The following is a 12,532-nucleotide window of genomic DNA, read 5'->3' on the forward strand; positions in this document are numbered from 1 at the left end:
CCTCTCTGAGCGCCGCTTCCGAGCTGCCGCGGCCTCTGTCCCGGGTAACGGCTGTCGGCCCAGCGCGGCGGCATGGCCCGGGCGGCTCCGTCGGGGGGCGGCCCGCAGTGACAGACCCTGCGGCGCGGGGGGAGATGGGGGCGGCCGCCTCCCGGGCGACGACGACGACGACGACGACGAGGAGCAGCCGCCGCCGCCGCCGCGCACCGGCCGCCGCCGGGGACGGGCGCGGGCCAGGAGCCCGCCCGTGAGCGGGGGGCCCGAGGCCGATCGCCGCCCCCGGCCGCCCCGGCCGCCCCGGGCCCCCCCGGCGCCCCGCGCGCGCCCGCCCGCCGGCCCCTGGCGGGGGTCTCGCCCGCGCCGCGCGCCCCCGGCCCCAGCGCGGCCCGCGGCGCCCGACCGCCTTCGCCCTCGCCCGGCCCCGGCCGCACCCCCGCCCGCGCCCGCGCCCGCGCCCGCCAGCGCCCCCGGCCCCGGCCCCGGGCAGCGGCCCCCGGCCCCGCGTGGCGGCGCGGCGCGGGCGGCAGCATGGTGGAGAAGCGCTGCCCGCTGCAGAGGGACGGCGTGTACCGCTGGTTCTCGGAGCTGCCGTCGCCGCAGCGCGTGGAGTTCCTGTGCGGCCTGCTGGACCTGTGCATCCCGCTCGAGCTGCGCTTCCTCGGCTCGTGCCTGGAGGACCTGGCCCGCAAGGACTACCACTCGCTGCGCGACTCGGAGATCAAGGCCAACAACCCGGCCGACTTGGGCAGCCTCACCAACCTGACGGACGAGGTGGTGCGCAGCAAGCTGCTGGTGTCGCTGGCGCTGCTGGGCTCGGAGCAGCGCGAGGCGGCGGGCGTGCTGTACCGCACGCTCACGCACATCGACTCCATCATCCACAACTACGGGCTTCAGCTCAACGAGGGCCGCACGGGCGATGAGTTTCTGCTGCTCTTCACCATGGCCTCCAACCACCCGGCCTTCAGCTTCCACCAGAAGCAGGTGCTGCGCCAGGAGCTCACGCAGATCCAGAGCAGCCTGAGCGGCGGCGGCGGCGGCCCCGGGGGCAAGAGCGCGCTGCCCACCTGCCCGGCCTGCCACAAGGTGCGTGCCCCCACCCCAAACCCCCACAGGAATCCCAGACCTCACGCCTTCCTCCCCAGGCTGCCACATTACCGCAAACCCCTACCCGTGCCCGGAGCTTCAGCCCTAACCGTGTCCTCACCGACCCCCCACCCCAACCTCCCACTCGAACCCCAAGCGTCCGCTCCGCACTTCACTCGTGTCCCACGCCTCTCCACCCGGCACCTCCAACCCCACCCTCACCTCAACTTGCCATCCCCACCTCGAACTCCGAACCCGCACCCCAGGACACCCCCCCCCCACCCCCCGGCCCTGCACGCCCTTTGGGGGCCCGGGGGAGGGGGCTCCGGGATTGGGAAGAGCGCCCTGAGCTGAGTTTGCGCCGGCCAGGCCTTCGGTCCACGTCTTCCGCTGGAAGCGTGATAAGGCCTTTGTCCCCTTAATCAGGCTCTTGGGAGACAGATAACCGCTACACATTGTGTCCTCTTGGTTCCTCCAAATCTCGTGTTTATTATCAGAAAAGGAAGCCGCTAGTGAGGTGGGAGGTGGAGATTAGAAGGTGCTGGAAGGGTAGAAGACGTTTGCGGGGTGCCGTGCGGGGCCCGAGGCCTAGGTGCCGGTATACCCGGAGCGGCGGGGCCCAAGTCGCCCCGAGGAGGTTAGGGTCGGCGCGGGCCGCAGGCCGCCGTGGGCACGTGTCCGTGTGTGCGTGTACGTGAGTACACACGTGAGTGTGTGTATGTATGCGTGTGTATGGAGTGCATATGTGTATTTCTGAATGTGTTCCTATGTCTGTGTTTATATTGCTTGTAAGAATCAAGCTACCATAACAGAAGGAAAAACAGGTTTGGAGCCTTGAACACCCGTGAAATAGTTGGTTCTCGGTGACCCGCCTTCCTTTGTAGGAACGGATCTCAGACTGATGGGGAGCCGACTAGGACTAGTTAAAAGATCTGGTGTCTTCAAATTAAACAGGAAAGGCAGAGTGGTCGTTCACTTAGAAATGTGAACTTCTGTCTAAATGTTTCAAAACTATGTAAACACAAAGTGTTTGGAGCTCAAACTTATTTTTAGCAGCCCCTGGGACCCTGTGCTAAGATTGTGCTCCAAGCAAAAGGATTTATCTGTGACCATGTGTGGTGTGTGTTTTTGTATTGAAACTGACTTTACTTTGGAAGTGGAAGATTGCAGTCACACCAGTAGTCTTAAGTGCTTTTTGATCAAGGCTGAGTGTCCTAAACTAAAACTTTGATTCTCTGGTTTGCTAGTGGTGGTTTTTAAGCTGTCTTTCACTGGTGAATTGTGGCTTTTAATGACTTCCTTTGAGATGTGGTTGTGGTACCTACATTGGTTTTTAATCTGTCATATCTCTTTTGAGATAGGTACCACCTCTGAGACTGTAGTCTCCTTTTGAAAGTGTGTGTTCAAATCCCACCCTAAAAATGTTCTTGCAGTTACAAGAGAGGGAACGCAGGGTCCTGTGAAATGTGGTTGTCCCCAGGGAGCTCAGTAGGCTTTGGGGTGCTGCTGCTCATGGGGGTTCAGTCCCCAGTGGCCAGTTTCACCAGTTAGTCCTCTGCTTCTGTTCCTCAGCACTGCTGATGTCCGTGGCTGTTACACCATTCGTAGTCAGCTCTTGAAGGGGATTCTTTAGTGTGTACAGATGCATCGCCTTATAAAAGCAGAAGGTGGTGGTGATTTTAATGGGGCAGTGAGCTAACGCTGGAAAAAAATGGGCAGTGAGCTAAAGCTAGAAAAAAATATCTTTGATGAGAGAGACTTTTTGTCAAACCAGAACTACCTCTTGGATGAGTTTCGGGGGCTGATTCCCCTCCCCAATCCCTCCTTCCTCCTTACTCTGCTGGTCTGGCATGGGCTCAGAATTGACCAGCTGTGTGACCTTGACCAGACTCCCCTTTTCCTGGTGTTTTGGAGTGGATGGCCTTGTGGGCTTGTTTGGGGGTTCCATGAGGTCCCCTGTGAAGTGCCTAGTAGATATGCTGTGAGCTTCCTTTGCTGCCTTGTCATCTTTGGCTTTCTTTAGAGGAGCACTGAATTTTATTTATTTATTTTTAATGTTTTCGGTTGCAACACAGGGCTTGCAAGATCTTATTTTCCTGGCCAGGGATTGAACCCAGGCCCCTGGCCATGAGAATGCCCAGTCATAACCACTGGACTGCCAGGGAATTCTCTAGGAGCACTAGCTTAAGTAAGGTATGTTGTTAGGGAGTGAAATATTTATGTTTCAGATTGTTGGTGTTTTCTAAGTTGATTTTTGAATATGTAGTTACTTGGAGTTGGCATTTTTCTTGTTCATCTGTGGGAAATTGGAGAGATCTGGCTGACCCTTAATAATGAGGTTATAGTGAGTAACTTTGGGGGCTCTTGCTTCCACTTTTCAGAAACAGTCATGGTGTCTAGTTTTATCTGGACAAACTAAGCTCACTCACATTCATTTAACTTTCTGTTCCTTTGCTGATGTCAAGTGTATGCCTGACATTGATGCAAAACTTACGTGAAATCTACCATGTAAACCTTTGCCTTCTTGGTATCTCTTAAGTCTGACATTTAGGGCAGTCCTGAAAGAGCAGTCTAGTTAAATCTCTGTTTGCATTTCTTTTTTAAGATGTTGTGTTTTGTTTTGAGCTCTCTGAGTTTAGAGACTTTGTTTCTTTTGGAGATAAAGATGTTGGTGGGTTTTTATTCTTTATCCTGTTTAAAGAGAGACTTCTAGTAATTAAATTTTCTGATACAGTGATTATTTCCAGCTGCTTCTCCAAAGTCTCACTGTGTTATTTTAAAATTCTTCTTTCTCCTGTATGGCAAAAAACACTACAATATTGTAAAGTAATTAGCCTCCAACTAATAAAAATAAATGAAAAAAAAAATTCTTCTTTCTCCAAGGACTTGTAGAAGAAGTTTAAAAGTGTGAAGAATGTAAACCAGACATTTTAACTTTCAGAAAGGAAGGTGTTCATAGCAGAAAACCTGGAGGGAGAGTAGGGTGGCTTTATGGTGCTCAGTAGCTGATGGCACTGTAGGCGTGTAGTGCAAACTGGTGATGGTGGCTGGTTTCCACTTGACACTGCCTCTGTCTTTCATTTTATTTAATTATAAAGTCATCGTTTTGGAAAGTGTTTACAGTTATCCTTTGCTGTCTTTTCTCTGTATAAGTGATAAGGTGCTGTGGTGTGTGCTTATTTTTTTAAATAACAGCTTCATTGAGATTTAATTCCTGTATTATGAAATTCACCCCTTGAAGGTGTGTGATGCAGTGTTTTTTCGTGTATTCATAGAGTTGTGCAACCATCACTGCTGTCTGATTCCAGAACATTTTCATCACCTGTAAAAGAAATCTGTGCCGATTTGTGTCACTTCCCATCCCCCCTCCCCTGGTCCTGAGAACGGCACTACGTTGTGTCTGTGGGCTTGCCTGTTGTGGACACTTCATGTCAGCGGGGTTATGGTGTGTGATCTCTGTGGCTGACTGCCTTCCCTCAGCGCACTGTTCTCAAGGTTCACTCATGTTGTGTGGGGCCTGTGTTAGCGCTTCTTTTAGGTTGAGTGCTGTCCCATTATGTGGATGGATATACCCCATTTTGTTTATCCATCAGTTGGTAGACAGGTGGATTGTTTCCGGTGCTTGTTTCTAGACTATTTTTCCTTTGTGGCTAGTAGACTCTTGTCTTAATCCCTTACACCTAACACTCACCTGGTCATCTTTGGAGTGTCGCCAACATCTGTCCGTCCTGAGGGACCTGACCCTCAAGACCGGAGTCCACCTGGCGGATGGCTGTGTAGCGCTCAGCGCAGTGCCCTGCAGGTCTGACCCTGGGCTCCCAGAGGAGCTGCGCTGAAAGTGGCAGAGGCCACTCTGCTCTTGGGACTGATGGTCAGCTCCAGGGGCACACTGTGAGCCCCTCCTGCCCTTGTCTCTGGAATCCTTGGGTCAGGAGCCTCACAGACCTATTACGAGAGGGTGTAGAAACTGTTTTTAAAGTGCTCAGTGCAGGAGTGTGGTGGGTGGTGGTGGTCTTCTGGCCATGTGCCCTGGTCCAGCTCTGGAGCCCTCCGCTGTGGGATGAGCATCAGAGAGGCTCGGGGTCCACACAGGTGCGGTGAACACACCTGCTAACAATCCCTCGCCCAAGGTGAGCAAGAGCTTACTTTGTGTCATTGATTTTCCAAAAGTTTTTGGAAATCACTGCAGTTCCAAAAGGGAGACACCGGGTAGTTTGTCATGTGAGCTAGAAGTAGCTTCCTCTGGTTTCTCCTTTAACCCTCAACCCTGGCCTGTTGGAGCTGGAAGTCGTCTGAAACCACAAGGAGGGACTTTGCTTGGAGCCGCTGTGCTTCCTGCTCAGGTTAAGGGAAGCACTGTCTGGGAGGCCACTGCGCTCCGCAGTCACGCTTGTTCCGGGCAGCCCACGTCCAAGGCCACCCGTCAAGGCCACTCCCAGCAAGTCCAACTTCCTTCAGTGCGCTGCAGGAGAGGGTGTCCTGAGATAGATTGATTGGATTTTTTTTTTTTTTTTTGACCAGCTTTTGTAGGTCCTAAAGACTGTCCTCTTTTTATAGTGAAGTCCATGGTATAGGAATTGAGACATCCTGGGGGTGCAGTTCTAACTGCTTTCTTGCTGCTGATGTATTCATTGCAGATGAAAACCCCTCACCTCTTCTGTAGCTGCGTCCTGCTGCTTTCCTGCTGCACAATGGCTCAGACTATGTGGCACTTGAATTACTGTCCTTTGCCCTCAGGTTAAATTCAGGCCACTTGCTTTGACATGAGCTAGTTTACATGTGTGTTGTTCAGCTCAACAAACATTTGTTTCCTATTCCACACGTGTTCTGGGGTGTAGTTGTGGAAGCTGGAAGTTTCCTATCCTGTTAGGACGTGACGAGCAATGGGGTGGCATCACTGAAGCAAGTTAGGACGTAAGTGTAGATAAACATCAACATTAGCCTTGTTTCTGCAGTTTTTGAAGTTCATTATTTTTATTTAGGCTTTATTTTACCCATTTTCTCCTCAGTCCTGTAGACTTTATTTCCCTTCTTTTGGATTGAGGACGTTTTGGATGAATGTATTTTCCCAACAAATTCATGTGTGCATTTTACAGCTTCAGAGGAAGTGAGAAGGGACCTGAGCTGGTCCAGCTTCTGTTTGTTGGCGGAATTAGTGACTGTAAAAGAAAATTTTTATTACATCTAGGAAAAGCAGTTTCTACTTAAGTATTCTTTTTCCCTGCCTTCAGTGGATTAAATTTTAGAAGAGATCCCTTGAGTATCTTTTCTTTTTTTTTTTTTTTGAGAAACCCCCACTCAGAATACTACTTCTCTCTAGTTTAAGTAAGAACTGTTGCTGCAGGTTCACTATTATTGATAGTCTACAGCTTATTGAGGGGTTTCTGGTTTTTTACTCTTACCCTGGACATACATGGTTTAGAAATTAGTTTCCACAAGAGAGTTTCATCCAGTCTCCATAGCTGTTTTGTATGTGCCTCGCTCTGTGTAGCAGCCTCTCTGTTTTACAGCTGCCCTGCAAGACCCAAACATTATAGAAACACTTCTATCAAAGGCAAAAGCAGTTATTGAGAAGTAATAAAATATTTGATTAGTCCTGAAGCAGCTTGTTTTGTTCCGGGTCAGAAGGCCTGAAGTCATTTCGAGTGAAGAGAAGACAGAGGCAGGACAGGCCCTCTTTCCAGTAATCGCCGCCCTGACGGCTCTCGCTGGTGCAGAATGTCGCGTGTAGGAGGCAAGGCTGGCATTGGGACCCGCGGACTCGCCTGTGAGGGGTCAGGGCTTGGGGTGGATGTTGTGCAGGTTTGTAGAAAAAAACACCAGCCCTCAAAATGTCTTCCCTGTCCCTGTCCTGTCCTTAATTGCTCCTTTCAGGGGCAGAGCTTTCCTTTCTGTCCCAGGAAGCCCCTCTGCCTCCGTCCTGGTCACATCTTTCTGTTTCTTCAGGGACACTCCTGGGTCACGTGCTGCACTTTGCCACTTCCTGTCCTCGCCTCCTCCCCACGCCAACCTTTGGCCTCCACTGTTTTCCCACTTGGCGCATCAGCATTTTGCTGGAGGCAGCAGAACCCTTCCTTGCCCGTGAACCCTCGGCCGTCCACTGTGGTCTTGTTCTTCCGTGGCCAGGTCTTGCTTTGCAGGGGGAGCCCATTTTTAACAGTCTGGTGTGAAGTCTTCCAAGGTTCTAATGCCTATCTAAATATATACTTAGGTATTCTTTGAAAACATCGTGTATACATAATTCAGTACAAACGGATCTCCCATCTGCGCCATTCTTCCTGAGTGTGACTGAGTGTGCACACACACACACGTGCACCCCCCCCCCCCCCTCAGTGATACAGGACACAGCAGCCTCCTTGGAATCAGTACTGCTGCTCTGGGCCTGACTGTCAGCTATTCCTCAGCCTCCTGTAACCTGCCTTCTGCCTCCAGCCTCTTCAATGAAAACAGTTTTAATTAAAGGGTACCAGTAATCTTTTAAATTAAAAATACTTTAATAATGAGAGGTAAAAATAAATTGAAAAGCTACAAAAGAATATTCAATGAACTTCTCCTTGATCTCTTGTCCCCCATGCACTCGGGGAAGGATACACAGGACATTTCAAGCTTCCGTTCCCTTACCTGGGTGTAGATACTTTTTATTTCACATTTTAAAAACAGGTTTATTTTTACCCAGGAACCCATGCAGTTCTCTTCCCTCTTTGTTTCTTGTAGAACCTTCCAGAAAAACTCTATTTATAGATAGGTGACTGGTGCCTTACCGCATGCACAGGTCTGTCCGTCGCTTGTGCCTCTTGGCGTCTTTCTTGATGAGCATCGTGTCACCTGCAGAGCTGCTGCCCTGTGTCTCTGTTGATGGGCTCTGTTCCCATTTCACTACTACAGACCACGCCGTCACTTCCCTATCGTGTGCGCACCACCTGCATGTGGCAGACAGCATGTGTAGCCTTTTATGTGTTGTAAGCATGTCTGCGGAGGAGAAGCCTGGACGTGGGGTTGGCTGTGGGTCACATGGTCTGTGCTCCTGTGATTACTGGGATGTTGCCCAGTTTGCTTGTGGGATCCCCACAGAATGTGAGGAGGTGAGGAATACTGCTCAGTGTGGGGGCACACGTTCAGGTGATCCATTTTATTTATTTTTGTTGAGCTCTCTATATCCTTTATCCCCTCTCTGTTGGGTTACTGATCTTGTCTTTATTCTTTTTTAGGCGCTATGTAAGTTTCAAGGAAATTGTCCTTTTGTCTCTAGTGAAAGTTTCAGGAATTTATTTTCCAGGTTTGGGTTTTTTTTCCAGAAGACTCTGCCATACAGTTTGGCAGAGTTAATGCTGTCTTGGTCAGTCTCGCCTGGCTTCGGGGTGTTGTGTCGTAATTAGAAATGCAGTGTACACTGTGCATTGTACACATTACATGTGCATAGATTGTGCTCATATAAACGTAATGCGTTGTACACAACAACCATTCCCTGTGGTATGCTTATATAGAACTTGTGTGGTTTCTCATTTTGCATTTAACCAATCCATCTGGAATTTATTTGGTCTAAGGTACAAAGCTAGTTTTATATTTTCCAGATGATAGCCTAGCTGTCCCGGTGCCATTTGTTGAAGAACGCACCCTCCCTCTCAGATTTGAAATGTGGCGTATTTCTGGGTATGTTTCAGTTTTCTTCTGGACTGTCTGTTGGGTCTCACTGATGTCTCTGTCCTGATGACCTGTGATTTCCCTTATCTTTCTCATCTCTCATTTGTTCTGTGGGCTCTCTGCACTGTGAAATTCTCTGGGGGATGGTGTTTTGTTTTGTTTTTTAAACAACTGTGGCTGCTGAGATGCCCAGTTAAAGGGTCTGGACAGGGCTTGGTTGGAGCAGCCTGGGAGCCCTGCCCCCCCTTATTTTCTGGCAACCCCCCCCACCCAACTTCCTCCACTTGTATGAGCGTTCGTTTCTGTTTCTCCTGCTTTCCTGCCCTCTTGATGATGGTATTTCTCAGACTTCTCTCCTCCTCTCTGGTTACTTGATAATTCATGACATTTCGGCTGTGGTCTGCCCGCTCTCTTACTCCCCCAGCTCTAACCAGCTGCGACTGAGCTGTGGCCGGACGTTCCAGGGAGCTCGGGCTGTCCAGAGGCGAGGTCCTGTCTTCGTCTCTGACCGCTGAGCCCCTGTCCTGACCTGCCGGCCGGGATCCCACGCCGTTGGCAAGTCTGCCTGCTTTCTCATCTCCACAGTCACTGATCTCCACTGACACTGCCACGGCAGCTGAGTTGTGTTCTTCCTTCCTGTCTGTCTATCCCTTGCTCCCCACCTCTCCCTGACACACTTGGCATGATGGTTACATATGCGGGACGCTTCTTTGTAAGTGGATTTGGGTGATTTATGAGGGAGTCAGGGCACAGATCGCAGTAGTCTAATGGGAGCAAGCACAGCCCTAGCCACGGGCAGCTCCACTTCATCAGGAAGCAAGAGAGTGACGGCCTCCTGTTAGAACTAACTGCTGTCCTTAAGTTCACAAGAGACAACTTTAGAGCTTCCCTCCCTTGTTTTGTGATTAAATTTAAAACAGAAACTTTGGTGCCTTATCTCTTTTTAGAAATAACTGTAACATGTTTGGGTGCTGCTCTTAAGCGGGCTCTGGTCTAGGATCCCCGACCTGGGTCTAGTGTGCGATGGTGCCCTGCCACCTCCCCGGCCCACTCTTAGCCGCTGACCGCAGACCCCGGGTGTTGCAGCAGTGGTCCTGGGAAGATGCCCGTAGGGCTGGTCTCCGGCCTGAGTTCCTAGCGTGGTGCACTGTGTCCCAGTGTGACCATCTGCCGTTGGCCTGGCTGTGTGTCTTCAGCTCTGTCTGTACTCAGTTCCTCGTGTTCATGTGCCCCTTTTCCCCTGAGCCCCTCCCAGATGCTCTTCTCTCAGAGGGGGCACCTGGCCCTACTTCTTAGCTCACATAATCTGTAAAGCCTTCTTTGGCTCCTTCTGTTCTAGCCCTTACCATAATGGGTTGTAATAGGTTTCTTCACATGTTCATTCCCAAACTTTGGTTATTGCAGGCAGAGACTGTGTCATCGTCTGTCAGTCCCAGAGGCTGCGGTCCCTGCCTCCTGGTAGGGGGGCTGTGTCCTGAGCAGTGGAGGGACATGCCGGGTGTTTTTGAAAGGCCACCCGAGTGAAAACATTGTCTTCCTCAGTGCTTTTCTTTCCCGTGGGCCTATTAGTGACATCCAACGGCTGTTTCTCTTATGTACTATATAGCTGCAGAGTCTAGTGGATTTTAACTTCTGTATCCTGCTTTTTTATTTTTCAAAGGCTGACGTGCGAAAGCTTCTGTTGGGAGAAACTCTCTGAACTTGATGGTTTGGCTTTGTATACGCCATGACAAAACTGAGTTTATGGACCGGTACACTGGGAGCTGGGAGCAGAGTGTGTTCTTCCAGTACTCTGATGGGCTTGTCACCTGTAGAACTATGCACGTGGGTCACGTCTCAGAGAGGAGTCTGTAGCTCTGAAAGTAAGACTGTTTGATTGTATTCCTTTAATATTTGAAAAATTGTAGATTGTGGTAAGCCTAGATATTTTAGTGTGCTGTAGGATGGCAGTAAACCAAACGACTGTTACCATCCCAGTTGTTAGTTTATATTTCTGTTATACTTTAAACATTGATGTTGAATTCATTATGAGAAAGGAGCATTGTAGCATCACTTCTGATTATTTAGGACTTTTACATAAGAACCTCAATAGAATTACTAGAAAGAAATTGTATCCTCAGTTTTCTTACTGATTCACAGTGAATCTAATTAAAACATGTATTATGTAGGAACTACTTCTAGAAATATTATAGTCTAGACTAGAAAAAAGAATAACTGAAAAGGAAAGAGAATTAATTTGTGGGGAAGAAAAACAGCCCCTCCTCCCATCACATTTGGTCATTTTAATAAAAATTAAAAGCTTGGGAATAATGGTAACAACCTATACCTGTAACAGTTAATTAAGTGAATGAGATACTTTGATGTGGGTTGTTGGGGCCATGTGGGAAAATGTGTGGTGAAAATAAGCTACAGTGGGTGCCCCATCTGTGTTCTGGGCTGTGACCCCACTGGACACAGCGCTCTCTGGGCCCCTGCTTCCCCGGGGAGGACCGCGCTTCTCCTGTCACCAGCTTCCTGGCCTCTGTTCCGGCGTGCTGAATTTGCAGGTGGGAATTTTCTGAAAAGTCTTGTTTGTGTGGGTCTTTTCCTTGACTAGTTACGAAGCTCAGGAGCCATGTGCTGTTAACACTCGTATTGGGGAGACTGGGTTACCAATCGCAGTGATTTTTTTCCTTCGAGAATAGGTGTCTGCTCCCAGGGCTCCTACCGATACACACCCCCGGGGCCTGCTTCACTGGTGCTTCTGAACCTTTGATACATCCTCACGTCCTCTTTTCCAGCTGGGATCCGGCTCACCCCCAGTGTCTTTGGTTGCCTGTTCTGCCCATCGTGGATGCCCCAGTGTTCTGGGCTGATTCTGTGTCGTGGCTCGCGCCCCGGGGCATCGTGCAGCACCCCTGGGAATGCGTGCTGCTCTGCGAGGTTCCTGTCAGGTGCTGGAATGTTACGTCAAGGGCCAAGGTGGGCGTTAGAGCCCACTTCACTTATTGTGACTAAACACTGAGCCAGGTTCTCAGAGAATACCCCAATACTGACGCATCCTTCTGTCCAGGATGTGCACGATACCAGTGTTGTGCGTACTGTGCCCTTCTCGTCGAAAGTGCTGAGGGTGAAAATAGTCTGCAGTGGATACCCCGTCTGTGTCTTTGGCTGTGACATTCTGGAAAGAAACTACTGGAATGGACCTTGCAGGCTAAGGGGAGCAGCTTCCACCAGGACACCGGTCACGTGACTTAGGTTTTTCCTGAAGGGGGAGGGCTGTCTTCCTGAATGTATTTCACATTTCAGAGTCGATTTCAGAGTTTATAGAGAGGGGGGTTTGTTCCCACCTGGCTGTGCCTTTTGAACTTGTGCATTTAATAACTTTTCTCTGTGACCCCGTGCATCACTGTGTTCCTCACCACTAACATTGTGCCTTTCTCTCCAAAACACTTGTTTTGAATACTCCCCAGCCCCACCTTAAATTTCCTGCCTATTACCTGCTCAGTTCCAGGAGAATACACCTGAGCTGTTTGGTCGTTTAAAATAAAGCTCTCAGTGAGAGCTGGTAGTGCACTGTTCAGACGAAGCCTTGCCTGCTCTGTACCTCGGCCATGTTGCCAACCTGGACTGTGGTGGCTTCCTCCAAGGTGACAGGCTCTGGGCGCTCCCCCACTGCCCTCCCCTACCACCGGACTCTGGTTTAATCACTGGCTGCGGGGTGGCCTGGAGCTGAAGTTCTGAGCTTCCTGGGGCACACAGTGAGGCTGGGCGTGCCATGGGGCTGTACCTCTCAGGGCTGCTTGTGAAGAACCTGGCTCTAGATTTG

At 50.4% G+C, this 12,532-nt stretch overlaps 1 protein-coding gene across 1 annotated transcript in view; it reads left to right on the forward strand.

The window, feature by feature from the left end:
- The first annotated feature begins 391 nt into the window (after window positions 1–391).
- The window catches only part of ZCCHC14 (zinc finger CCHC-type containing 14), a 50,068-nt gene continuing 37,927 nt past the window's right edge, over window positions 392–12,532 (forward strand). Inside the window, exon 1 of the mRNA XM_043434885.1 lies at window positions 392–1,083. Coding sequence (XP_043290820.1) covers window positions 529–1,083 — 555 coding nt within the window. The 5' untranslated portion in view covers window positions 392–528. The remainder of the gene's footprint in view (window positions 1,084–12,532) is intronic.

Source organism: Cervus canadensis, chromosome 18, assembly GCF_019320065.1.
Source record: "Cervus canadensis isolate Bull #8, Minnesota chromosome 18, ASM1932006v1, whole genome shotgun sequence".
Taxonomy (NCBI): domain Eukaryota; kingdom Metazoa; phylum Chordata; class Mammalia; order Artiodactyla; family Cervidae; genus Cervus; species Cervus canadensis.